This window comes from Oryzias latipes, chromosome 14 (assembly GCF_002234675.1).
Source record: "Oryzias latipes chromosome 14, ASM223467v1".
NCBI classification, from domain to species: Eukaryota; Metazoa; Chordata; class Actinopteri; order Beloniformes; family Adrianichthyidae; genus Oryzias; species Oryzias latipes.
In genome coordinates this window covers 29,604,911-29,629,863 of record NC_019872.2, presented here as the reverse complement: position 1 = coordinate 29,629,863, position 24,953 = coordinate 29,604,911, and the positions used below count along the sequence as shown (strand labels likewise).

The 24,953-nt window shown below is 47.7% G+C and overlaps 1 protein-coding gene across 4 annotated transcripts in view; it reads right to left on the bottom strand.

Annotated features, from left to right (window-relative positions):
- sgcd (sarcoglycan delta) overlaps positions 1–24,953 on the bottom strand; it is a 198,058-nt gene that overhangs the window by 118,385 nt on the left and 54,720 nt on the right. For 3 of the 4 annotated variants that reach the window (XM_023962866.1, XM_023962869.1, XM_023962865.1), the window contains one exon: positions 5,416–5,532. The exons of the other annotated variant lie outside the window; for it this stretch is intronic. In XM_023962866.1, coding sequence (XP_023818634.1) covers positions 5,416–5,418 — 3 coding nt within the window. In that variant the 5' untranslated portion in view covers positions 5,419–5,532. The remainder of the gene's footprint in view (positions 1–5,415; positions 5,533–24,953) is intronic. 4 annotated transcript variants of the gene reach the window in all.

The window sequence follows — 24,953 nt, the reverse complement described above, 5'->3', positions numbered from 1 at the left end:
ATGAGGTTCTCTTTCAGTCTCAAGGTTCTTCTTTCGTCCCGAGGTTTTCCTCCAGTCCTGAGGTTCTCTTCCAGTCTCGAGGTTCTCCTCTAGTACCGAGGTTCTCCTCCAGTCTCGAGGTTCTCCTCTAGTCCTAAGGTTCTCCTTTAGTCCCGAGGTTCTCCTCCAGTCCCGAGTTCTCCTCCAGTCCCGAGGTTCTCCTCCATTCTCGAGGTTCTACTCCAGTCCTTAGGTTCTCCTCTAGTACCGAGGTTCTCCTCCAGTCTCGAGGTTCTCCTCTAGTCCTAAGGTTCTCCTTTAGTCCCGAGGTTCTCCTTCAGTCCCGAGGTTCACCAATCGTTGTTTTAAGAACAAAATGTAGTTTAAACTCATCAGTTCCAGTTTCAATTAACATTGACTAATTATTAATTAATTATTATTTGACATTGAATGGATTTAATGGATCCACTACGTGTATGAGAGCAAATAGGTTTATAATTAAGAGTAATTAGAATGGCATCACCTAAATGTGTATTTAGATCTATAAATATCTATATGTGTTCACTCATGGCCACTTTATTAGGCACACCTGTCCAACCAGCCAATCACATGGCAGCAGCTCTGTGCATTAATGCATGTAGATATGGTCCAGACGATCATGCCGAGCATCAGAACGGGGAAGAAAGGTGATTGAAGGGACTCTGAACGTGCTTGTCGGTTCCAGACGGGCTGGTCTGAGGATTTCAGAAACTGCTGATCTACTGGGATTTTCACCCACAACCATCTCTAGGGTTTACAAAGAACGGTCCTTAAAGAGAAAACATCCAGAGAGCAGCAGTTCTGTGGATGGAAATGCCTCATAGATGTTGAGGGTTTATTTTATGATTCATGTTGTTATACGTTTAGCAGGCTTTGTTCAATTCAGGAAGAATTCAGGCAATAAGGTCAACAGCAGGTTTTTAATCATCATTGAAGCCATCCAGCCTTTGACTTGTTTGATTATTTTAAATCTGAGTCCACTCTGTCTTTGGGTTTGACAGCCTGAACTGAACCAGTGCAGTTCCAAACAGACAGAAGCTTGTTTGGTCTTCTTTTCTCCGGTTCTTTCGATCAGAAAGTTCCTGCAGTCGTGGTTCCTGCTGTGCATCCATCAGGATGACCTGAATTTAAATCTGGAAAAGCCATTTACTACATTTCACTCAAAGTGACCTTGCTTTGTGCAAATGTCCTCAGTCTGACGGTCAGCAGCACCACAGTGGAAACACACACACATCCTCCAAACCCTTGCAGGCGTCCTGCACAGTCTGCTAATTAAAGCAAAGTGTGGGTCTGTTGTTTCCACCCGTCCCTGCTCTGCCTTTACATCCACTAACCAGAGTCAGACGCAGCCCGGTTCTCCTTCAGGAACGTGGAACACAGCAGCTCTGGAAGCTTCTCTGCTCCCGTCTGCAACAAACACAACATCCGCTACACAACTCTGCTGGGAAGACATAACACTTTCTCAGTCGGCTGCTCACCAAGCAACCAATTCTCTACATGAAATGAAACATTCATGCATTCAGTTTCAGAAGAACTGTGTCACTTTGAAAGAGAAGACACAGGCAACCATAAGTCATGCGTTCCTGTGTGCTTCTGCCTTTATCATGACTGATTCCCATTAAACACGACTGTCCCCCTCAGGAGACGTGACCCTCAGGACGGCCAGTCTCAACAGCAGTGAACTCCTGAAGATCCACCGATTGTGTGGATTTTAACATCAGAGCTTCCTGGATCTTTCAGTTTCTCTAAACTCCTAAGGAAAATCAGGAGGTATAGAGGCTGACCGTTAAAGCACAGATCCACAGACAGCTGTCTTCATGTCTTCAGCCCTTAATGACCAAATAGAAGGCTTTCCGTTTGTTCCTGGTTGATCTGCTTTCTGCGGTTTCTCTTCTTCATGTCTGGATTCCTCTCACACACACAGGAGGAAAGCCGTCTTCTGTGTTACATGAGGGAAAAAGTCAACCATTAATTCTGTTTCTCCTCACCTTTAGCTCCAAACGGAGAAGCGAGTTAAGAGTCATCTGACTTCTTTGACCTGACAAAGGTCGTGTGTCCAGACTGAACTGTGAGCAGAACTGTGGAAACTGCAGCTCCTGAAAATGTCTTAGCTGCAGAAAACTCACATCCTTAACAGGCTCGTAGAAATACCTCTGACCTCATTTTAACAAAACTAAAAATCTGCTACTGGGGAAACAGCAATGGTCTGACCAAGAATTCCCATTTAAAGTCCCACTGCAGCCGTCATCTGTTGTCAAAGCCTCCCAGAGCTCTCTCAATGACGATGATGCCGTTTTCAACCAAAACCCAAAAACCTGTGTTGTTTTCTAGGACATAGTTTCTGCAGAGCGGCAGGAGTTCCCCGCTGAGTTCAGGGCAACCCCGCCCCCCCTTTTTCCTCCCCATTGTTGAGAGCTCTCTGTTTACATGTTCTCCTGCTAGCTTACTGCTCCCCCAACCCCCAATCCAGACTCCATCTCAGACCAGGAAAAGCAAAGACGCTCATGTGTCTGACGGTGGATGATCAGAAAGGGGCGGAGCTAGGAGTTTGTGGCCCCGCCCAGCGTATTTTCTACATCACAAATACAATCTTTTTGAAACGACTTTGTTTTAAATCTGCTCCTGAATCACAACGAAATAAAACATTAGAAATAAACCTTTAGTCTTAATTGTCTTTAAATGTTTCATTTATCATCAGAAAAAAGTGTTAAAAACACCAAAACACCATTTTCATTGCAGTGGCTCTTTAAGAAAAACGCTCCGGTTATCAAAAAGTGTTTTCTCAAACTAAATGTATTTTGCTGTTGGGAAACTTTCTTGATAAAATTATGTCTCCTAAGAAGATATTTCTGAAAACAATGATTATATTTCATAAAGACTCAGCTTAAGTGCAAACAGTAACAGGAGCGTCCTGCTGTCACAGTTTCTATAGAAATAATTCCCATTGTTGTTTCAGGGGTTATATTTGTTACCAATATTTTAGTTAAAAACGTCAACAGCCAACCAGCAGCTAAAGAACTTAGTTCAGGGCTGAGATGCTGCTCATTACTTTAACCGCATACGTGTGACAGGAAGGAGGCAGATGACGTTCAGAGCACAGAAACAGGAAGGACCATCACCAACCCTGCTGTTCATACTAAAGGGACCGATGCCCCCCCCCCCGTGGAAACGCTGAAGGAGGAAGGTGACTGCACAGGAACCGGCTCAGACTGTCCGGTCCTCTTAGGGGGGAGTCCACCGGGTTCAGCTCGGTGCTGCTGTGACGCTGCAGCAGACGTTTGCAGGAACATCTGTGCTGAGAGGGGGGGGGCCTCGGACAAGAGAGGACACGGAGACACGGAGGAGAGTGGTTGCACTGGGATCCTGGGGGATCAGCCGGAACATGGATGACCAATTTGTAGTGATGGATTAGACAATCCAACATGGGAGTCTGAGGGAATGTCAGAGGCTCACACAGGAGCTGGAGAGGGCGTGGAGTGGGAAGCCGGCGGTGGCCTACATGCAGTATTTTGGGTGGAGCTTCTGAGGAATGCAGAAGATGGCGGTTCTATCAGTGCAAAAATCAGAAACCTTAAGAAAAGAAAATACCAACCACTGATGAGAAAGAGGGGGGTGAAGAGAGAACAAAGGTGGTAATGAAGGGGGGGGGGGGGGGGGGAAGGTAAGAATGAAAGCAGAAGACAAAATCCACGATGAAATGAAGAAGACCAGAGGAGACAGCAGAAGAATGAGCAATGAAGCGCGAGGAAAAAGGAAAGTGCAGAAGTGACAGAGGAAGAAAGCATAACAGAGATAGTAAGCCTGCTGCACAGCCTTCTGGGTAAAAAACATCAATAATCCCTCTCTCTTTTTTTGTCCTCATTTTCCTTCTCTTCTCCATCCTTCAACCTGGGGATGTTTTTCAAGCTCCAAGCTCAACAAATTTGATCATTCTCCACCCGAGAGACTTCTTCCCGTTTAAAATCATTGATACTGATTACCCCGGGCCCTGTCATATTGATTTCTGAGATTTATTGTTGGCCGACTCCCTCACAGAGGTCCCTGGCCCCGGTGTCCCTGTGTTGGCAGTCATTTGTTAAACACTCTCCCCTCCTGACAGGGACACGCTGGACGAGGTGCAAACACGAACACACAGAAACACTGAAGGAGGCTGTGCTGCTGTCCGTCCCACAGGAGGAATGACAGGAAGACTGACGGACAGGAGAAAGGCGGGTCTCCTCTGGGCTCAGGAGAGCCGATGGAAAAACAGCAAAGCTGATGGATCAGAGGAGGAGGTCGGCGTCCTACACGTTTCCCAGCTCACCTGATCCAGGTAATCAGCAGCAGGTGAGGCTGTGTTTGTGAAAAACCAGCAGGATGGCGACTAAAGGCCTGGAGTCTGTAGGACGTCCATTTTTTTCAGTGGTTCTTGTAGTGAAGAACATAAAAGCTTCTTTTAGAATTTTGCAGGAGTCCTTGGAGTCCATGTTTTATCTGTCAGGACTCCAGAACTTCCTGGTTCTGATCCAGCGTTTGTTCCTGTTGTTGGACCCCAGAACGGCTGCAGGGTTGGATAGATTGATTAGCCCCATTAAGCGTTATTCACACGTTAATTCTAACGGGGAACGCCGCCGCGTCAGGCCGAATCCAAAGATGCTTCTGATGGGAACCGACTTCCAGACAGCCACAGAAACCTCCCCAAAAACAGGAGAGGCGGGTGTCCTGAACAGACAAAGCGGGACCGGGACCAGCCTGGAGCCATGGAAAAAGGTCACAAAGATGGACGGCAGACGGGAGTAGAATCGACGGGCGGGAAGAGAAAACGTTGCCGCCGCATCATCAGCATCACCTCTGAGGAGGGGCTCTGCTCCCTCACCTCCGCCAGGTTCCCAGAAGCTTCAAGCTGCTTCAAGAAAATCATCAGGAGGACAGAAAGTGACGCTTTTGGATCGGTGATGAACAGAATCTACAGAAACACAAACCAATCAACCAGATCTGGATAAACTAGAAATGATCCAACAAACACCAGCAACATTTCAAAAAGACGTTTTTTTAAGTTCAGGTTGGAAGTGTTTCCTCTTTGGGAACATTTCCTGCTCTTCAGGTCTTGTGACCTCGAGGACCAGCAGTCATGGTGGGTGTGAGGTTTCAATCATCTGACATTTACAGTCAGGGGGGGCTTTCCCTCTGCTGGGGGGGAATAGAAGCAGATGCCCTGAACACCAAACGCCACGTCTTCTTCTGCATGTTTGAGGATGAAATGCCACCGTGTCCGGATGACAGGCACATCTGTTATCCTGCCATGTGGCCATGCGGCTCAGACGCCCTGATGGATTGTGGGACAGAAGGTCACCGTGGCGGTCTGGACACCCTCCCCCCAAGTTTTCCTTTCACCTCCTGTCCCCCCCACAGCCTCACCATCTCGCGCTGGTTGTGTTTCCTCTCTTCATCTCTCCATCCTTCCGTCTGGCCCCGGTTCTGATGAGGGCGGCGAGGGTCCCGGCTCTTCTGTCAACTCCTCATCTCCTCTGTGTCCTGGAAGAAGACCACAGAACTCAGACTCTTCATCCTCCACTCCAGAACCCACAGAGCGGAACAGAATCAGAAATGTTTCTAAAGGTCAACAGCAAACCGCTTTGACCCATTTCTGCTCTGAAAGGTGGCAAATGTGGCTTGAGCTCAAGTTTGCTGCTTGTTTGTGCGCCTGAGGCTCGCTCAGTCAGGTGGAGGAAACCTGCGTGGATCAGGAAGGACCGCCTCCTCTGAGCGAGGCTTCAGCAGTGTCACACATGGGGGGGGTCTGCCACACAAAGTTCAGAAGCTTCAGCACCAAAATGACCGCAGAAATGTGATGTAGACCACGAGGGGGAGGTTTCATACACCAGCTGGCTTTCCTGTGAAGGCACAGCTTCAGCACACGCTGGCAAAAGTCACATGACCAGAAGCGGATTTCAGATGCATCTCTGCGTTTGGTCAAACGCCGGCGTGATAGAGACGCGTGAGGTTTCAGGGACGTTGATCCACGCCAAACAACCTGATGCTGAAGTGACCAAGAAGAGACGGATGATTTGTATCTCATCCTGAGCGTCCATGATGCCACCGAATGAAAGAAACAGCTGATTTAAAAAGACAAGAACAGTGCCAGTCCTTCAAAAAGGGGCGGAGTCTGTACCTTTCTTTTGGAAAAAAGCGGTGCTGCTTTCCAGATACACCACGGGTGTCAAACTCCAGCCCTCGAGGGCCGGTGTCCAGCATGTTCTCCAAATAATCTGCCATTGAGGATCCTTATTGGCTAAACACACCTGATCCAGGTAACCAGCAGCACAGAGAGCAGGATTTCCTAAACGCCAGCGGGATCCTGGCCCTTGAGGCCTGGAGTGTCATGTGTAGACAAAAGGAGTCTAAACCCACAGAACATTTTCAAAATGCTGAACGAAAGCAGCAGGAGGCTGATTTTTGGTTTATTACACAGAATAAAAGGCAAAAGCTTTCTGTGGTCTAAGCTCTTCTAATAACACAGGAGCTTTGAAGAGCAACGTCTTTGATCTTCAATCCTCTTATTGTCTTCTAGTGACACGGAGAACAATGACTGTCATTAAAGTGATGCTTCTTCCTGCTGCAGCCCTCTAAGCACATTTTAAATGTAAACATGCAGATTTGGAAGGAGGAGCTGTTAATACTAATCCACTGCGTACTATTTCATCCAGGACTCACGACGCAGAACAGAAAAACACTGAAGACGATTTTCCTTTAATTGGAAACGAATTCAGGCATGAAGGGGTTAAACCCGATGGATTCAGCTGCAGTTGGTGGTTCCTCCACCTCTCATGGAAGCAGCTTTGCTCAGGTCAGTTTCAGCTCTTGGTGTCCAGGCTCCTCCCACAGAAACATCTGTTTGGTTACCTGTGAGCATCAAAACACACCTGACAGGTGTGAAGCAGGTGTAGCAGGTGGTGGAGCTGCAGCAGAAAAACAAATCAGTCCTGGAATCCACCAACATTCACCAAGACATCCAAGAATGACCACAACCTGCTTGAGGCTCCGCCCACACAACAGGAAGCAGTTCTACTTGCCGTTACCTCCACATCACCTCCACCTACACTTCAACCACGCTCAGACTGGGATACCAGACAAAAAGCTGGTGAGGTCACGGCGCCATGGCTCAAACGCGCCCGTCAGTTTTTGACGTGAGCAGTTTGGGTGATCTAAGGCTACGTTCACATTGCAGGCTGAAACGACCCAATTCCCATTTTTTTGCCCCTATGCGACCTGTATCTGATCTTTTCATGACAGTCTGAACGACACAGATCCCATCTTTTCAAATGCGACCTCCGTCTGAACGGCCAGGCCACATGAATCCGACCCGTACGTCATCGATACGCTACAAACGTCATCATTCTGCGTTGAAGTAGGCGGGAACGAGAACATAACTTTAACCACGGTGGACGATGCTGCTGAGACCAGTCAGTGAAAGGAAGTGAGGTCACCGATTGGATAATATTTGGGGTGACAGCTCTATTCAGGCTCCAGAGCTCTGATCGCAACCGGGCGGTTTTTGAAAACATTTCCAGCGTAATGGCCGAGTGTGTTGTTGAACCTTTCCCGCCATGACTTTTCCCCCTTTCTGATCGTGGTCAGAAGCGCGGGGGACAGAGGCGGATCCTCCTCCGGGGTTAATTTCCCCGTTCGGACCATCAGATTCTCCAGAACGGGTTAATAAAGAGTCCATAGCATTTATTCTGGGGGAAACCTTCTTTTATTACCGTTCTCCTTCATTCATAACACACAACATGAATGCACACCCCCACTGCCCCCCCCCACTCCCTCCTGCGCTGCACGCGCTCTCACACACACACACACACACACACACACACACACACACACACACACACACACACACACACACACACACACACACACACACACACACACACACACCCACACACACACACACACACACACACACACACACACACACACACAGACATCCCCATTCCACTACAGTGGATCCAGACCATCCTGGCTCCAATGTCTTCTTAAAATGAGAAGATTGTTATTGTTCTGGCTCCTTTGTGAAAATAAATGTAATAATGCAAAAAGAGCTCAGCTGTTGACAACACTGTTGTTGACATCCATTGTTAACGTTAGCTACTTTCACAAACAACAGTGACGTCGTTCACCGTTGAGGACTCTTCTGCGCATGCAGGTCACTTCTGGGTCATTTCAGGAGATCACAAAAATTCACATTTAATTGGAAATGTGAACGACATCTGTCCCCTACCCCTTCCCTGGTGGGGGGTGCGGGCCCCTTGGCGATGGCGGCCGTGTCCCTTGGGTGCCGGCTCCCTGGGCCCGGCGGTGCTCTCTCCGCACGGTGGGGGGGTTCATATTACACCTGAGCCGGGGGTGTTCGTGTCCCTGGGGGGTGGGTCCTGGTCCTTGCCCCTGGGCGCTGGGCCCCGCCAAACTTCCAACATGGCCGAGCCTGGTCGGGCCATATTTATAACATCCCTTGTGGGCCGCCCTTTTTTCCCCGGGGTTCCCCCCTCCTGGGCGGGGGCGGCGGGCCCCTGCCTTGCTCCTACCTGGACCAACCGTGGGCCGGGTGGGTGGCTGCCTGGAGTGCGGAGCGGGTCTCCCTTGGGGGGTCCTGGCTCGTACCTGGGGTCGGGGCGGGGGGATGCCCGGAACTCCTGGGTGGTGGTGGGGTGCTCGTCTGGGGCTGTGGGCGTCCCTCTCCGGTGGGGCCCTGCGTTGGGCTCTTCCGGCGCGGCGGGGGGCTGCTTTCCTGGCTGGGCTGGGGCGGCGCTCTCTTTCCCTCTGCGCCTCCCTGCTCTCTGGCTCTGGGGGCCTCGCGGCGGTCCGGCTGGCCCTGGCCTGGGTGGCGGTCTTGGTCGCCCGGGGGGCGGTTGTTCCCTGCCTGTTCCCGTGTGGCGTTGGGGGAATTCTGGCTGCCGCTGCTGCTGCGGCGGGGGTCTGGGTGTGGGGGTGGCTGGGCGCTCCTCCTCCTTCTTTTCACATTCCACCATCCATTTTAGAAGAACATAAACACTCACCTGAGCACAGGTGTTAGCTCACCTTTGCACTAATAGTTTGCATGATTGAATGAATGAAAGATTTCACACTAGTTGGTTTAAAGGCATAGGTATGCGTTCGTGAACACTATCTGTTTTGTGTGCATGTTGACATGTGGACATTTTTGCGGCTAGCAGGTGTGTTGATAATATTTGAGTGTGTGTGAACAGGCCCCGCCCTTTTTGTACTACATTTGAACCGTACCGTAACGATAAACAACCAGTAAACTTGTTGCTCTATGCTGCTTCATGGTCTTACCCCCCTTCCCCTCCTATTATCACCCTCCTACCCCCCCCTCTCTCTAACGTCCCTCTCTCTTCTTCCCCTCTTTCCTTTTCCGTCCGGTCCAACACCAAAGATTTTCAAACATGATTGAAATTAATAAATTTTGGCCTCAATTACAAAAGGGGTTTATTCAGACATACCTTTGGTTTGTCTGAAGATGAATAACCCCTCTTGTTAAAATAAAATATGTCCAACACAAGAGGCCCTCAGCTCTCATCTGTTTGCCTAGCTGTTGGACAGGACAAGTTAAAAAAAAAAAAAAAAAAAAAAAAAAAGGAAATGTGAACGACCTTGCAAAAAAATGAATTTTTTCAAAAAGTCAGAATTGAGCATTAAGCCCTGCAGTGTGAACGTAGCCTCAGTCTGAGGCTTCATCGGCCACATGTCAATCTAAATGTCCCGCCCCGACCTGATGTTTTGCGAACCACGGAAGTGGTGTCTTCCAGGGTGCTTTTCTTTTTTGGGGGGGGGGGGGGGGTCAGAGCAGGCTATTTCCAGAGCCGTCAGGGTATCTGCCAGGAACAGCAGGCGTGTCTGACCTGCAACGACCCGGTTCTGAAAACAGCGTGGTCTCTGGAAGGAACCACAGGCTTTCATGTCGACTCCTCACATCAGTTTCAGGGGAAAAAAATCAAATGATTTACCAAATTAAAGGTGCTGCTAACACATCTCTGCAGGTTTTTACCCTGAAGTTGATCCGAATGGATCTGCAGCTGCTGTCAATCAGCAAAGACGGTAAAGTACTGAAGCAGTTTGACTCTGGAATGACCTCATGACCTCTCCAAGCTTTCCCTGTGTCCCCCCCAGCGGCTTCTTGAGTCCTCAGAGATCTGAGGACAGTAAACGGCTCCTAACGCCTTGGTGGTTCTGCAGGTTCTGACCCTCATGTTGATTTGGGTTTCAGTTGAGCGCTGCACACAGACAGGAGCACAAATCACCACAAACTTCCCTCAGTTTCATTCGCAGGTTTCTGGAAGGATGATGTTCTGAAGGTTTCCCTGAAGAATCCGGTCTGTGGGTCTTCCTCCGCTGTTCAGGATCTCTTAGAGAACAGAAACGCCAAACATGGACGGCGGATGTGGATGTTGACGGCAGACGTGGACGGCGGACGTAGGCGTCTCCCAAAGGTACTGAGCAGAGGATCTGCGTCTCAGAAGAGGAAGAAACTTTCCTGATTGTTCAGATCTGCAGGAGCTTTAGTGTAAAGACCAAACCTCCTGCTATTTCAAAGGATTTCTTCACCAAACATCACCACAAATGCTGATGCTTTCATGTAAACTTGTCTAAATGTAACATTGAAGTTTGGATCCGTTTTGGATCAGAATCAAACAGAAATGTATTTCAGTCGGCTTTTTGTGTCCATCACAGAAAAGCCTGCTGTTCTTCATCCATTTATAATTACTTTCCTCTTTAATTTCAGTCACAGGCAAACTCTTTGAAATCATTTCATGTGCAAAATGATTCTGTGCTCATTTCATCTTCTCTGAGACTCTGGAGAACCAGGAGGACACTCAGACAGCACCAGAGTGTTTTTGGAGGTTCTGCCGTCCTCAGTCGGTCGGCTGCAGTGGAGCGGTTAAGACGGCGTCTGGTGGTTAGTCACCAGCTTCAGATAGGAGGTCAACCTAAAGCAGGGAGGGAGAAGTTCTGCATCAAGCAGCAGGAAGCGTCTCTGAATCCAAACTGTCAGAGGGAACGGTGAGCGCAGAAAGCCTCAGCCGCCTCGCTGCTCAGCGCCCACGTCCTCTGACCCCACGGGTTCCTCCAAAGAACCTCCCACGACCCACACTCACACGATAAGTCCAAGAAAACCTGGCCATGAAGGGGCGGGACGGGTCAGAACCAAAGTCCCAGAAGCAGGAATGAAGACTGGAGAGCCCAGCAAACACAGACATGGAACATTGAAAAGAATGTTGGAAACAGGAGACGTGAAAAGTCTGAATGTTCTTCACAGACGTCGTCTTCAGATTCTCAACGTTTGGAACAGAGACCTCAGCAAATGGGGGGGGGGGGGGTGGTACAGTTATTGTTAGACAGCTGCCATCTTCTGTTGATGAAGATGCTGGACAGTCAGATCACATCATCATCAATCGCTTACCCCCCCCCAGGAGAACTAAACGTTTCCAAACAGAACGATGGTGAACGTGGCTGCGTTCCCGTCCTCTGAGCAGAACCAACACGTTTCAGGATCTGTAGATCCTCAACGCTCCAGGCGGAACATCCCCCTGAGCAAGGATGTTCTTTCCTCGGACAGCAGACTAAAGGTGTCGGTTCCTCGCTCCTCCTGTGCAGCTGCTCTGTCGGATCCCCTGACGCAGAAAAATGGTCTCCTTGGTGCCAGAAATTACCCACAATCCCTGCGATGCTTTTATTCTTGAAGCCTTTCTGATGTCTCTGGAGGACATTTAGCCCCTCCCCCTGTAGAAATATGAAACCTGCTGCAACGATGCTGTTAATAAATGAAACTGTTATTAATCGGACTCGTTAGGGACAGCGGGCGCTTCACGTGCACAACGGAAACTGTAACTACTGCATTAAGGCCCAGCTGACGGACTCACCAGCACCTTTAATTGTTCTGAGAGGAGCTCTGACGGAGAACAGAGCAGGTTTGAAAGTCAACCTGGAAATGTCAACAGAAAGGATGAAGGGAGCATGGAGGGAGGATGGAGGGAGGAGCAGCTCCCGCCCCGGCCTGAGTGACGTGTCAGACTTCACAGGAAGCCCATCAGGAGGCTGGATGTTCCCGACGGCACAAACGGAAAACTTTCATCTCATCCTAAACCCTGACTGAAAACATTCATAAGCACCAGGGTGGAGGTGTGATGATTTGTCTCCTGCGATCATCTTCTGATGGTCTTTTCATTGTGATGAGGCACTTTTGAGATAAAATCCACAAACCTGAGTCATTTTCTAGGACATAGTTTCTGCAGAGCGGCAGGAGTTCTATTCAATTCAATTTTATTTGTATAGCCCAAAATCACAACAACAGTCGTCTCGATGGGCTTCGAAGTAAAACATGAACTCAAAAGGATCACGAATACAAAGAGTTCAATAGAAAAATACTAAAATGAACTAACAAACTGACTAAGCTATACTGGCATCCCTGCCCTTAGACCCCCCTTCGCGGTAAGGAAAACCTCCTAAAAAAAAACGGATTCCGGAAAAAACGAAGAAACCTCAGGGGTGCCCACATGAAGGAGGGATCCTCCCCCAGGACGGACAGGCGATTTACCAGAACTCAAAGAGAAGAATTAACTTATCTAAGTCTACAACTACATATATAAAAGTCCAGCAGACGAGCTTCATCCTGTGTGCGATCTAAACAAACTTCTGATGGAGTAAAGGTTCTTTGAATAAAGAAAAAAGGTTCTTTGCTAGCTGGACTGCTGGAGGAGAGCAACCCCGCCCCTCTCCCCATTGTTGAGAGCTCTCTGTTTACACACTCTTCTGGTCCCTCCCACCCCCAACCTAACATTAACGGTGCAACAAAAATGGCAGAAATATCAGATCCATCCATCCGTTCAGTTCTGATCCAGATTCCAGCTCAGACCAGGAAAACAAAGACGTTCATGGATCTGTTGGTCTGCAGGTGGAGGATCAGAAAGGGGCGGAGCTTGGAGCCTTTGGCTCCACCCAGAGTATTTTCTACGTCACAAATATGATCCTTTTTTCCAAATAGCTGTTTTTTTCTTCTGCTCCTGACTCTAAACGGTTTGAATAAAGAAAAACTCAGAAGTGTCTTCATCAATGTCCTTCATCATCAGAACCGGTTCAAATCCCAGTTTCCATCAGAGCGGGTCTTCTTTTTTTTATTTATTTTTTTATATCTTATTTATTTATTTAAGTGAAACAGCAGAACAACAAAACAAAACAACCCAAAACAAAACAACAAACATTTGAAAAAATAGATCTGACAAACACAGACAGCTACCAATACTAACACATAAAGTGCGTGGGTGTGTGTGTGTGTGTGTGAGTGTGTGTGTGATCTAAGGGCAACGAGAGAGAATTTCATCCCCAAGCTTGATCTGACCGTCACACCTTCTGTTAACTATACATATTTAGGGGTACATTATCCTGGGCTCCAGACTAACTTTTTTCACTAGGAGCACAGTGGCCCCCAACTGAAAATTTTAGGGGCGCATACCGTAAATGAACATTCTAACCAAATCTACTAATTTCAACTGTATTACTAATAAATACTTTAATAATAGATGCAGAAATTACAATGTGCTGTTTCAAATTCAGTGTCACATTTTATTCTGCACTTTTGAAGATGCACCAAGAAGGTAAACTGACAGCAGCATCGCTGTCATGACAGTACAAATAGTAAAGAAAACTGATGGAAATTTATCTTGGTGACACCAAATAGGTGCAGCCAAGATGCACAATAAGTGTGTTTGAGATCACCCAGGTGAACTCAACGCGCAGATCACCTGGTGTTAAATATATTTTTGTTTTTGCTCCAACATCAACTGTCAATCATCACAAAAATTTCGCGAGAAAGGGGTGGGAGCAAGGGGCAAACCTACCCGGACACAGCTGGAAACTGAACTGACTGAAAGCTGCCCTACTGACTACAAAACAATGCATTATGGGACATGTGTCCTGATGGTTTTTGTAGTGGAGTGATTAATTAAAATAATTTAAAATACCAATTCATTAAAAAAGGCTACATGCATCACAAAACATTAAAATAATCGTAAAATATATAATAACACAGATCATACTAAGGGGGAGAAGAATATTAAAACTAAATTGAATGTTAAGGACAACTCCATCTTCCTGTTCTTCTTCAGTCTTGCTGCAGATTCGCTTTCATCTCACAGCCCCCCCCCTTTCTGGTGTCCCCAACGATCCAGGCGAGGTGCTGGTTCATCTCAAACACGTCTATCGTTGCATTTTCCCCACGTATTTTCAGTGTGTCTAAAACTAATGTTGTTTTTGCTCGAGCGTGTTTAAAGTTCAAGCCCCGTTAGCTGTCACGCATGTAGGTGTGGGACATTTATTCTCCTCAGCTGACCCGACTCCCGCGGGACGGGAGCGGTTTGCTGCCGTAACAGACGTGCAGAAACCGTTTGATGCACCGCCGTAACCGTAACCTAAACCTTCCTCCGGTTCTGTGCGGCCCAGAGAAAAGTTCAGCACGGACTGCATGTATTTAGAAAATTACGAGCGAAAAGATACGTTCTAAAGGAAAGTAAGGAACTCCTTCATGTGGTCCGGGGAGGGAGGGGGCTGTCAGGTTCCCTGCTTTCAAACCCTGTCATTGTCACGCCCCCCAAGAGTCATTTACCCCACTGTGATTGGTTGGTCAGCTCCGCGCACGACGATGAAAAAGTGTCATTCGTTAAAACTGGCGAGCTGCAGTAACATTAAACATTTATATCAAGGCGGGGACCGCAAAATATCATCTTGGGGGCCGCAAATAGCCCGCGAGTTTGAGACCCCTGCTGTACACTCTGGCACTGGTACACTAGCCGCAGGTCGGAAGAATGAATCAATAGTTCGCTTACCCATAGCTCAGACGCACATATCAGGTTGTGATATTTGTCTCCGTTTCCTTCCCACAGATGTTTACGCGCGCTCGATTATCTCTAGGCCCCTCCCCCTCCACGCATTTTAGCCACTTAAAGTGGCTTTCCCTATTCTTCTCACACGCAGTGGCCGCCTCACACACAGGCATCACGCGAGTGTGTACGTGCTTGCGTTTCATGAGTATGTGCGCGAGTGTGTGTGTCGGCCTGCGTGCGTGTGCGCTCGCGTCTCATTGATTATTTCATTGATCATTGATGTGCCCCTTCCACGTTTAATGTATAAAAAATACGGAGGGTGGGGGAGGCAAATTTACTGGTCGCACATGTGCGACTGGATGTAAAATTCAGTCGCACACTCTCAAATTTTGGTCGCAAAATGCGACCAATTGGTCGCAGTCTGGAGCCCTGTTATCAGAGAATCATATAGATAGACCGGAAAGGCTCGAGACATATATAATTATGCATTTATTGTATTCTTGGTACTGAAATTTAAAAAAAAAAAAACGGTCTCCCTCCTGGAACCCACTCTGTAAATAATCATCTTGTCATTGTTTCAAAAATAAATAAATAGACAAAACAAATAAACAAACAAAGTTGAGAATGATTACACATAACCATCAGACAGACTCCTGCAAATGAGGTGAATAGGTCATTATAGAGACAGTAGGGTGATAAAGGTGAGGGCGCATGACAGTCACATGACGGGTCTTCAGAAGACGCATCGAATCGCTTTCAAGCTGCTCCAGAGGTGAGTCAAAGAACCGACACGCCGTTAGGTGTTGATGAATTACGTCTCATGTTCTCCTGAAGAAGTCTGGGATATAACATTTAGAGACCCCCCCCACCCGTTGGGATTACTGACTGTTCATAATGGAAGCCCCTGATTTATGCTGTAATCCAGCTCAGGAGGGAGAGCTCCCATTCAAAGCAGGACCTTTGATGTCCTGATCCATCAGGAGGACAAAACTGGATTCAGAATGTGGACCAAGAACTCCAGCTGCTCCGAGCAGAAGCTTTGCTCTCTGACGAGGAGCTGAGGAGTCAGGAGGAGTCAGGAGGAGCAGGAAGGAGCTCCGCTCCTCCTCACGTTTCCTCTGACAGCACAGTCGTCTCCATTCAGGGGTTTGATGTGTCTAAGTGGGTCAGGAGCTGATGAGCTCTGCAGCAGGAAACATTCCCTGCACCATTTCCATCCACTGCAGTGACGCACAGAGACGCTCTCCGCAGCTGGAACATCCGTTCCTCAGAGAATCCAGGCCTCCTGCAGCTCCACCGCCCATCCATTGACCTGGGATGGACAGAGGTTTGACCCCCCTCCCTGCAGTCAGGATAAAGCTGAGGGTGTTCATGCGCCTCACACGTCTGCCGTGTGTTTGGGCATCAAACCGCGGCCCAGGCCCACATTCTGGCTGCAGGACGCGCACAGCCAGCTGAGCAACCACAGCCTGATTCCTGCTTCGTTTCGGTCACGGCTCCCTGTGGCTGTGGAAACGTCACCACAGCGTGACGGAAGCCATGTCCAATGATAAAACTTAGAAATGGAAGAAACTTTAGCAAACTGGAGCTCTGAAGCATTTCCATTCAGATGTACAAAGTACTTTAGCAAAGTTCTCAGTAAATGTACACATTCCCAACACAACAGGGAGTAAATGTGGGTGAAAGAGCAATAATCCATCATGTTAACTACCGACTGTAGACATGAATTATAACATGATCAATATTCATAAATATTTGCAACTTGTCATTTTGAACACAAATAAATGGAAATAAACTCTAATGTATTTACTTTTTTTCACTACTTCCACTATTATGAAAATGATAGAAGAATGATTTGGTTAGGATGGTTAGGATGAACAAAGAGTCAACATAATAGAAAGTATCCAAAGCTTTGACCTGCTGGACCATAAGCTAGTGTTGAATACATCTGTGGGTTTTCACTTCATTACTGCTGTAATAGGATGAACAAAAGTTCTGCCATCAGTGGTGGAGAACCGCAGGGATCCGTCTTTCTACCTGGACTCTTTCATTTATGTCAGTAAACGTTTGTGTTGCCTGGTCCTTGAAATGACATTCAGCATCAACTTTCATCCCTTTTCCAGAGGATGTTTTCTTTGCTTCACCTGTAAAGCTGGGAAAAGTCCTGGGAAAACCTGCAGTTTTGCTCCTTTAAGCTTCAAAGTGACTTTCAAAAACAGAACTCCCATCAGGCAATTGTGATTAACTCAGTTATTCCTACAGAGAGCCTAAAAGCTAGACCCAATAGCAGACACGACCATCCAGCAGAAAACACCGTTTAAAACTCAACAACTAAAGCTGGAGAACGACCAAAACAGCAGCAGCACACGAGGATGTTTGGTGCTCTGAGCCGTCAGAACCAGGCTTCATTCTTCAGCAGAACCTGTGCAGAACCCTGACGGTGATGTGATCAGAGTCCAGAAGAATCAGAAAAATGAAAACGGTTTTCTGCCACTGATGAGAACAAACAGAAAAACCAGACAACAAATCACTAAAACAGCTTTTCTGCTGGGACTTCTGGGAAATGGTGTCTCCTACATTCCTATGGGTAACAAAAAAATGAAAAGCTTCTGTAAAATCCCACCCAGATGAAGACAGCAGGCCTCAACACAGACATTAAATCCGCACAGAAAGCTGAGCCAGAGTAGAACAAAGACGGTGAGGCGGAACACTCAGACCACCAGAACCAGAACCAGAACCTTAATGTCTGTATCCCAAAACAAGAAAACCAAAAGGACTGTCGTTCCGTTGGATGCAGACAAACATTTGAGACAGTAAACTGGACTTTAGTGTGTTTGTTCATTTGTTTACTGGATTGAAGTCTTCATCCAGGACCACATCACCCACATTCTGACAACACCTCGTGCAGAGACGCCCCCCCCCCCCCCCCTCTTTGGTTAATTTCTTACTTATACACCCTTTTACAGGACTCTAACTAACTGCTATTGCTTATTGGCTGCCTCTTAGCCCCTCTAGGCATCCTGGGTAGTGCCATGACAGTCACATCCGCCACCCAGCTCCATGTCCCACATTTTGTCCTGTGGCGCCCTCACAGAGTGGGTCTTTGGTGAGAAGGAAACCGGTCCCTCTGTTTTCAGAAACCCTGACAGCCGAGGATCTTTCCAGAACCTGCAAAGTTCTGGCTGGAAAGAACCTCATGAAGTCCAGACGGACTCGATGCCTCAAAACTGGCTTCAGGACAGATTCCCCGACAGAGAAGGATCCCATCCCCCGTCTGTCTTTGGTTCTGGAATGGGACATTTGTTGGTTCCGGCTCTGATCCGGGTTTGTGTACCTCTGAAGGCCGTGCTCTGATGTACGTATAGGAAGGGGGGGTAATGGAAAGTAAGCCATTAAGGCTGGGAGCCACTGATGGGTAAAATCAGGTTTTTAATGGAACCTCCTGGTGTAATGAAACAGATCTGCTCCCACCGTGACACAAATATAACAATCGACAAACTTAATTATTGTTTCCATCCGTGAGGTAATGAGATTTCTGAGGCGACATGTGCTCTTCTACAACCAGACATGTAAATGAGCTCGTTTCCACCAGCTTCTTCATCAACAGCTTTCTATGAAATGATGGTGAACGCAGACATGCCGGATCTGGAGCTGCTGTCAAACGCCCCTCCTGTTTTTATGGGATGCCTTCCATCTATGCAGCCCAACAATGTCAGCCTTTAATCTAAAAAAGTCATCATTTCCCGCATGCTGCAAACAAAGACATTTTAGATGGACCCATCCTGGGGGTTCTGCTGGTTTTGGGGGTGTCGGGGCCCCTGGAGGGTCTAAAGTGGAGCAGCTGCATCTTAGCTCAAGTGTGTCTTCCAGCTCTGCTGCGGCTCCACCCTAAGGGACGTCAAGAAGATGGAACGTACCGTAGTCGTGCGTGTGGTTACGTGTGTTGTGAAGTATTCATGAGGATAATGGAAGTTCGTCCGGGTGAAGCTGCTGTACGGCGTCCTGACGCCACCCTCTGGTCGTTGGTAAGGTGTGAGTTCAGGCTCCTTACTGACCACGCCCATACGCTCCTAGGACGTCCACACAAACTACACTCCGATTGTCAAATGTCTTCGTTTTTAACAGTCAGGCCGCAGCGAGGAGCGTGCACGTGTCACGTGAACAGCACTAACGGCTCCTTGTCGAGTCTGCAGGATTTGGGGGTTGAAAAGATAAAAAATTGTGTTCACTATGACCTGTCGCCCCAAGCATGACCATAGAAGAAATGTGCGTGAACGTCTTCTCTGAACGCGTTCACTGACTATGACCTATGACCTTGACATGTGTAGCGGGTCACCTGTGTGAGCATTTTTAGCACGCATACAGCCCTTATCCACTAAAGCAGTGGAACATTTTACTTCCTGCTGGCTGTTTCCTGATTGGTTCATGGTGCAGAAGCGGGACGCTCCATCTCTTAGATTCACAGACACACAGATGATGCAGACAAAGACTTTTGCATTTGGTTCTGAGTGAAATTGTGTGAAGTTTGTGGACACGTTTGTGTGAAAACAATCTGCAGGCTGCAGGACGTTAGCGGGAAAAGCAGCAGTTTGCTGCCACGTGTCTGGATCTCCAGATGAACACACAGAAACGAAGCGCATCCACTGCAGAAACGGATCCTCGCCATCCAACAGAAAGCTAAGCAGCACAGCAGGCACACTTACACGTTTGAGGAAATGTGAAACACATACTCCCAGCCACCCCCCCCCCCCTTGTCTGTTTTTCTGTGGTTGGGGCACAGACTGTCCTCTGGAAGAAATATGCAAATTCAAACCAGCTTATGTCATTGGGGCTGGGGGGGGATTACTGCAAAGTCATACTTAGAAATATGAGGGACCAGATATTTGCTCTTTGGCAGAACAAGAGAATCCTAATTCTTTAAAACATTTAAAGTGAGCGTAAGCTCCTTAAAGTGAGACAAATACCACATTTTAGCTTTAAATTGCTGTTTTTTCATCAAGCAAATGTGTTTTTGCTTTTTAATCAACAGACTTTCAGAGCAGCTTTCAAGGATGCTGTAACTGTTACCTTATGCAGATGATCGGCCAGAGAGAACCTTGAGCTGAAATCCTCCATGAATAACCCTCCCTGAAATTAAAATTCCTCCCCAGGAGTAAAGAAAATAAATATAGAAGAGCCAGGGCCACCCCCCCGCTGCTCTGCAAACAGGCGAAGGGCAGCGGAACAGCGTCTGAAACCTGCTGAACTTCCCCTCAAACACACAGGTCATCTGCTCATGAATAAACCATGGCGTGAAGAGGAGCGCCGCGTCTGTGAGCTGCAGACTCACCGGCTCTATTTTCAGAAGATTTTGATTTATTCTCTGCAGCTCAGATCATCTGCACAATATTGATCTGCTCTGCACCTAAAGTGCTGCAAAACGGGTTTGACCTTTGACGGGTTCTGCTGTCTCAGACTCAAAATGACAACAATTATTTCCATTGTTAAGAGACTGACACCTGATTTGATCTTTGACCTCAGAGACAGTTGGGTGTTTTCATAGTTGCGATGTGAAGGTTAACCTGAACACAGGCACCAAACTGAGCAGTTTTGGAGATGTTTTGGTAAAATTCGGTCAGCCGTCTGTCTGCCTGAACGCAGACGCTGCAGCTCCAGTCCATCCATGGACTAAAGTCTGGAGAGCCGCTCTCCAGAGCAAACGGCGTGTCCGAGCATTTGTCACCTTCCCCTCCTGCTTGTTAAGAGTTCAACTGGATTAACAGAGAAGTCCATCATCTTTCTTCCTCAAACTTTTGTCATTTCTCCATTTGGGTCAGAACTTTAGCTCACTGTGAAGTAGACAGAAGGAGAAGATCCGCATCAGTCCTTCATGAGCTGTGGAAGAGTCTCGTCAGGGGACGGCCAGAGGATCAGCTGACGGCCTGAGGATCAGCTGACGGCCAGAGGATCAGCTGACGGCCAGAGGATCAGCTGACGGCCAGAGGATCAGCTGACGGCCAGAGGATCAGCTGACGGCCTGAGGATCAGCTGACGGCCAGAGGATCAGCTGACGGCCAGAGGATCAGCTGACGGCCAGAGGATCAGCTGACGGCCAGAGGATCAGCTGACGGCCAGAGGATCAGCTGACGGCCTGAGGATCAGCTGACGGCCAGAGAATCAGCTGACGGCCAGAGGATCAGCTGACGGCCTGAGGATCAGCTGACGGCCAGAGGATCAGCTGACGGCCTGAGGATCAGCTGACGGCCAGAGGATCAGCTGACGGCCAGAGGATCAGCTGACGGCCTGAGGATCAGCTGACGGCCAGAGAATCAGCTGACGGCCAGAGGATCAGCTGACGGCCTGAGGATCAGCTGACGGCCAGAGGATCAGCTGACGGCCTGAGGATCAGCTGACGGCCAGAGGATCAGCTGACGGCCAGAGGATCAGCTGACGGCCTGAGGATCAGCTGACGGCCAGAGAATCAGCTGACGGCCAGAGGATCAGCTGACGGCCTGAGGATCAGCTGACGGCCAGAGGATCAGCTGACGGCCAGAGGATCAGCTGACGGCCAGAGGATCAGCTGACCTGAAGAAGGAAACGCTCCGCACAGGAGTCTGACGAGCCTTTGGATTTCTGAGAGGAAGACTTCTGACCTTTTTTATAAAATGGGAAGAGTCTTTGAGCTAGGCTGAGTCAGCATTTTCAGAATTTAGGAAGCGGTTCAGTTTGAGAAAACCTGCGGCGGTCAGAGAACCCAGAGCTCCATCAAACATCCGTCTGGTTTGGTTGGAACGTCCAACAAAGAGAAATCTACAGGAAACCAAGAAGTGAACAAACTGACCAAAAATGAGAAAAAGAGCCACGTTTTGCAGGAATCCTCCATTTCTTAATTTTGTTTCTTGTTCTGTCCATCAGCTGAGCAGACAGATCAGAGCTGAAGGCCTCTTGTGGTCGACAGCTTTCACTGTAACAACAGGAGGTTATGAATCTTCGGACACACCAGAGGTTTATTTGAATAAACCCCTTTGTAATTTAGGCTAAACTTTACTTATACTAGATCGGTCGGAAAAGAAGAGGAGAGAGGGATGTTGGGGGGGGGGGATTGGAAGGTGATTATTGAAGGGGGGGGGGGTCATAAAGCAGGATAAAGCAACAAGTTGCTGGATGTTTATTTTCATTACGTTTGTTTGTTTTGCAGGAACATCCATTAAAAACTGAAGTTCATCCATCAGGAGATCCTCTGACTCTCTTTTAAAGATTCATCTCATTCCTTTACAGATGGGATCAACCTCAGCTGTTGGGATGCAGGATGATTGACGGGAACGGGGGTCGGCAGCAGGTTTTACCCTCATGAACAACCGGTGGTTCTGACGTGTCAGTTTCCATGTTCAAGCATCTTCTGGTTCTGGGTGGAAGCACAGACTCTGGATCTCTTTGGAACTTTTCAAAAGTTTTGATTATTTTCCAACGTCTTTCCAAGAATTGAAAAGGCAGTTTGAGGTCAGTGTGGTGTGAAGACCACACCTCGCTCTTGGGCTGGATGGAGGAGGAGGAGCAGCGCTCTTGATCTAAAGAAAAGAGTCAATCTGGGGGACCGTCCCGATTGAAACATTTAAGGTGCTCCTGAATTTGCTCACCGGTCAAAGGTTCTGTTCCTGGAGATGCTGGACTCGGAGCAAACGTGCTTCCCAAGCGTTCCCAGCTACTTCCTCACAGTGGGTTTGTTTCCTTTTTGGTTCAAGCTCTGCTTCCATTTCCTGCAGAAACGCTTCCTTCCAGCCCAAACAGCTGATTCAAGTTTCCACTGTCTGTCTGATTTCAGTCAACAAACCCGATGCTGGCCCCGCCCCTTTCTGCTCCAGTTATCATTCCTGCTGGGAGCTGGACGTTGCTTAAAGCTCCAACAAGGTGTTAAGTTAAGTCGCAGCAGCAGACTGCCCCCCTCCCCCCCTGCTGTTTCTTGGCTGTAGAAGTGTTTCTCATTGGATCGGTCACATGACTCCCATCCAGCTGTGCTCTCATAATTAGCGGACAGATGGCGAGCGGATGCTGTGGGGCTGGTGTTGGGGTGGAGGGAGGGGGGGGGGTCTTGTTTCCTTCGTTAACACATCCCTTCTTCAGTCACGCTGAAGTACAATGGACACACACCCACAGACACACACAAACACACACACATGATCCAGCTGACATGAAGCCAAACTGAACATATCCGTCTTTTGACGCCATCTTCTTCACATTGGGACTCCAAAGAAATGAGGAGAATGTTTTAAGGATAAAAAATTAAAACACAGAATTTCCTGCACATGTTCATCATCTTCAACAGAGACTAAAAAGTCCCGGTTGCTCCGTTCTGTTTGGGGCCAAAGTGAGGTTTCACAGAAACTTTCCACAGGTAGCATTAGCATTAGCCTAAAGCATGAGGCTTTGGAAAACCAGCAATTCTGAAGATCTAAATGAATCTTTCTGCATCCAGTGAGTCTAGTGACGTCTGTTCCTCCAGGAGGCCAAAGGTGTCTGATGACCCAACGCCATTCGCATCCGCCACCTCTAAATGGACGTGCGGCGTCCACTCACCTGTCCAGACGTATGTTCAGAGTCTGGCATGAAGATTCAGGCTGTGACCACACAGAAGGTCCATGATGACTGCAGCCCCCCCATGGCGGTTCAGGGCTGGCTGCAGGGCAGGGAGACCCATGGCAGGAACCAACAAGCAGGATCTACATCTGCAGGTTTCTCTTTAGCGTTTAGTACTTCCTCTTCAGGAGGCGGAGCTTCAATCCAGACCACCAGTCACTGCTTTAATGATGGAACTCCAGCAGGACAGAGAAATCCTTAAAGTCTGCCTTTGAGTTTTAAACAGAAGTTCCTTTTACTCTCAGTTTCTGAAGCTTTTATTCTTTTTGAACCTTCAGAGCGAAAGAAAGCAAAGCCAGAGATTCTCTGGAAGCTTTCTGCTCTTTGACCGTTTGGTGTTGTTCACCTGGAGAGATGATTCCAACCGTCAGCACTTCATCCAAAATGCCTGAAGATGATTTTAAACAGCCAGAACCCATTAAGGCTCATTAAACTGCTTTGTTTCACCTTCTATGATCTGCTTTTCCTTTAAGTTTGACCTCATTCAGAGTTTAGCACCAAGTCATCCAGGATTCCTGAGCTGTTCATGCCTCCACAAGGATCATCCAACTGTCCATCCAACCAAACATCCATCCATCCATTTCAGGTGAAAGCGGCCCCCGACCTGCAGAAAAGCCCAGTGATGGATGAAGCAGACATCACAAAGAAAACCCTCCATCTATTCGTCAGAGAACGTGATGAAGTCATGATGTCTTCTGAGGATAATCATCCAGAACTGCATATTTGTCAGTTATTATAATTACCAAATAATCTGCATTTGGACTGTTAGGGGATCAATTCCTCAGAGCAGAAGCGGATTATAACTTTAATAGTTTGCCAACTATTATATCAAATATTTCATTTAACGTCTATCAGTAACAGTGATTATAAAGCCATCATATATATGTGTATGTGATTGAATCGTAATCCAAATCCGTTTATGACGACTTGTTTTAATAAGACTTTATTTATACAATAAAAATGTTTTTTTGTTTTTATTCCTTGAAATAAATCATTTCCAAAAAGAGTTCAACACCAATAAAAACACATATTTGAACTTAAACAGCTTCTGCTGCTGTAACCATTTAACACCAGAAAGGTAACGGCAAAGAAAACAGCCTCTTCAAACCACCAAAACTCTTCAACCGTTTATGTGATCAACAGAATTCCTCATTCAACTCCTCACATTTCATTGAAAATAATGTATTTTTTTAGCATTTATTTTGGAGCCTCCAGCATGTTTTGTTCATTTTTCATCCCCAGCTTTATTTCTTTTTTATAAAGTTTGGTTTAGGAACATTTCATAACACGCAGTGCCACATCCGAGCTAACATCATTTCAACACTTCCTGCTTTTCAAACGTAAAGGCGTGGAGCGTGACGTCTAGGGTTGTGCCGATGGACGATATCATCGTCCATCGTGATGGGTGACAGACATCCCGATGGAGAGACCACCATCGTGAGGCCACGCCCCCGCCACGTTGCGCGTCGA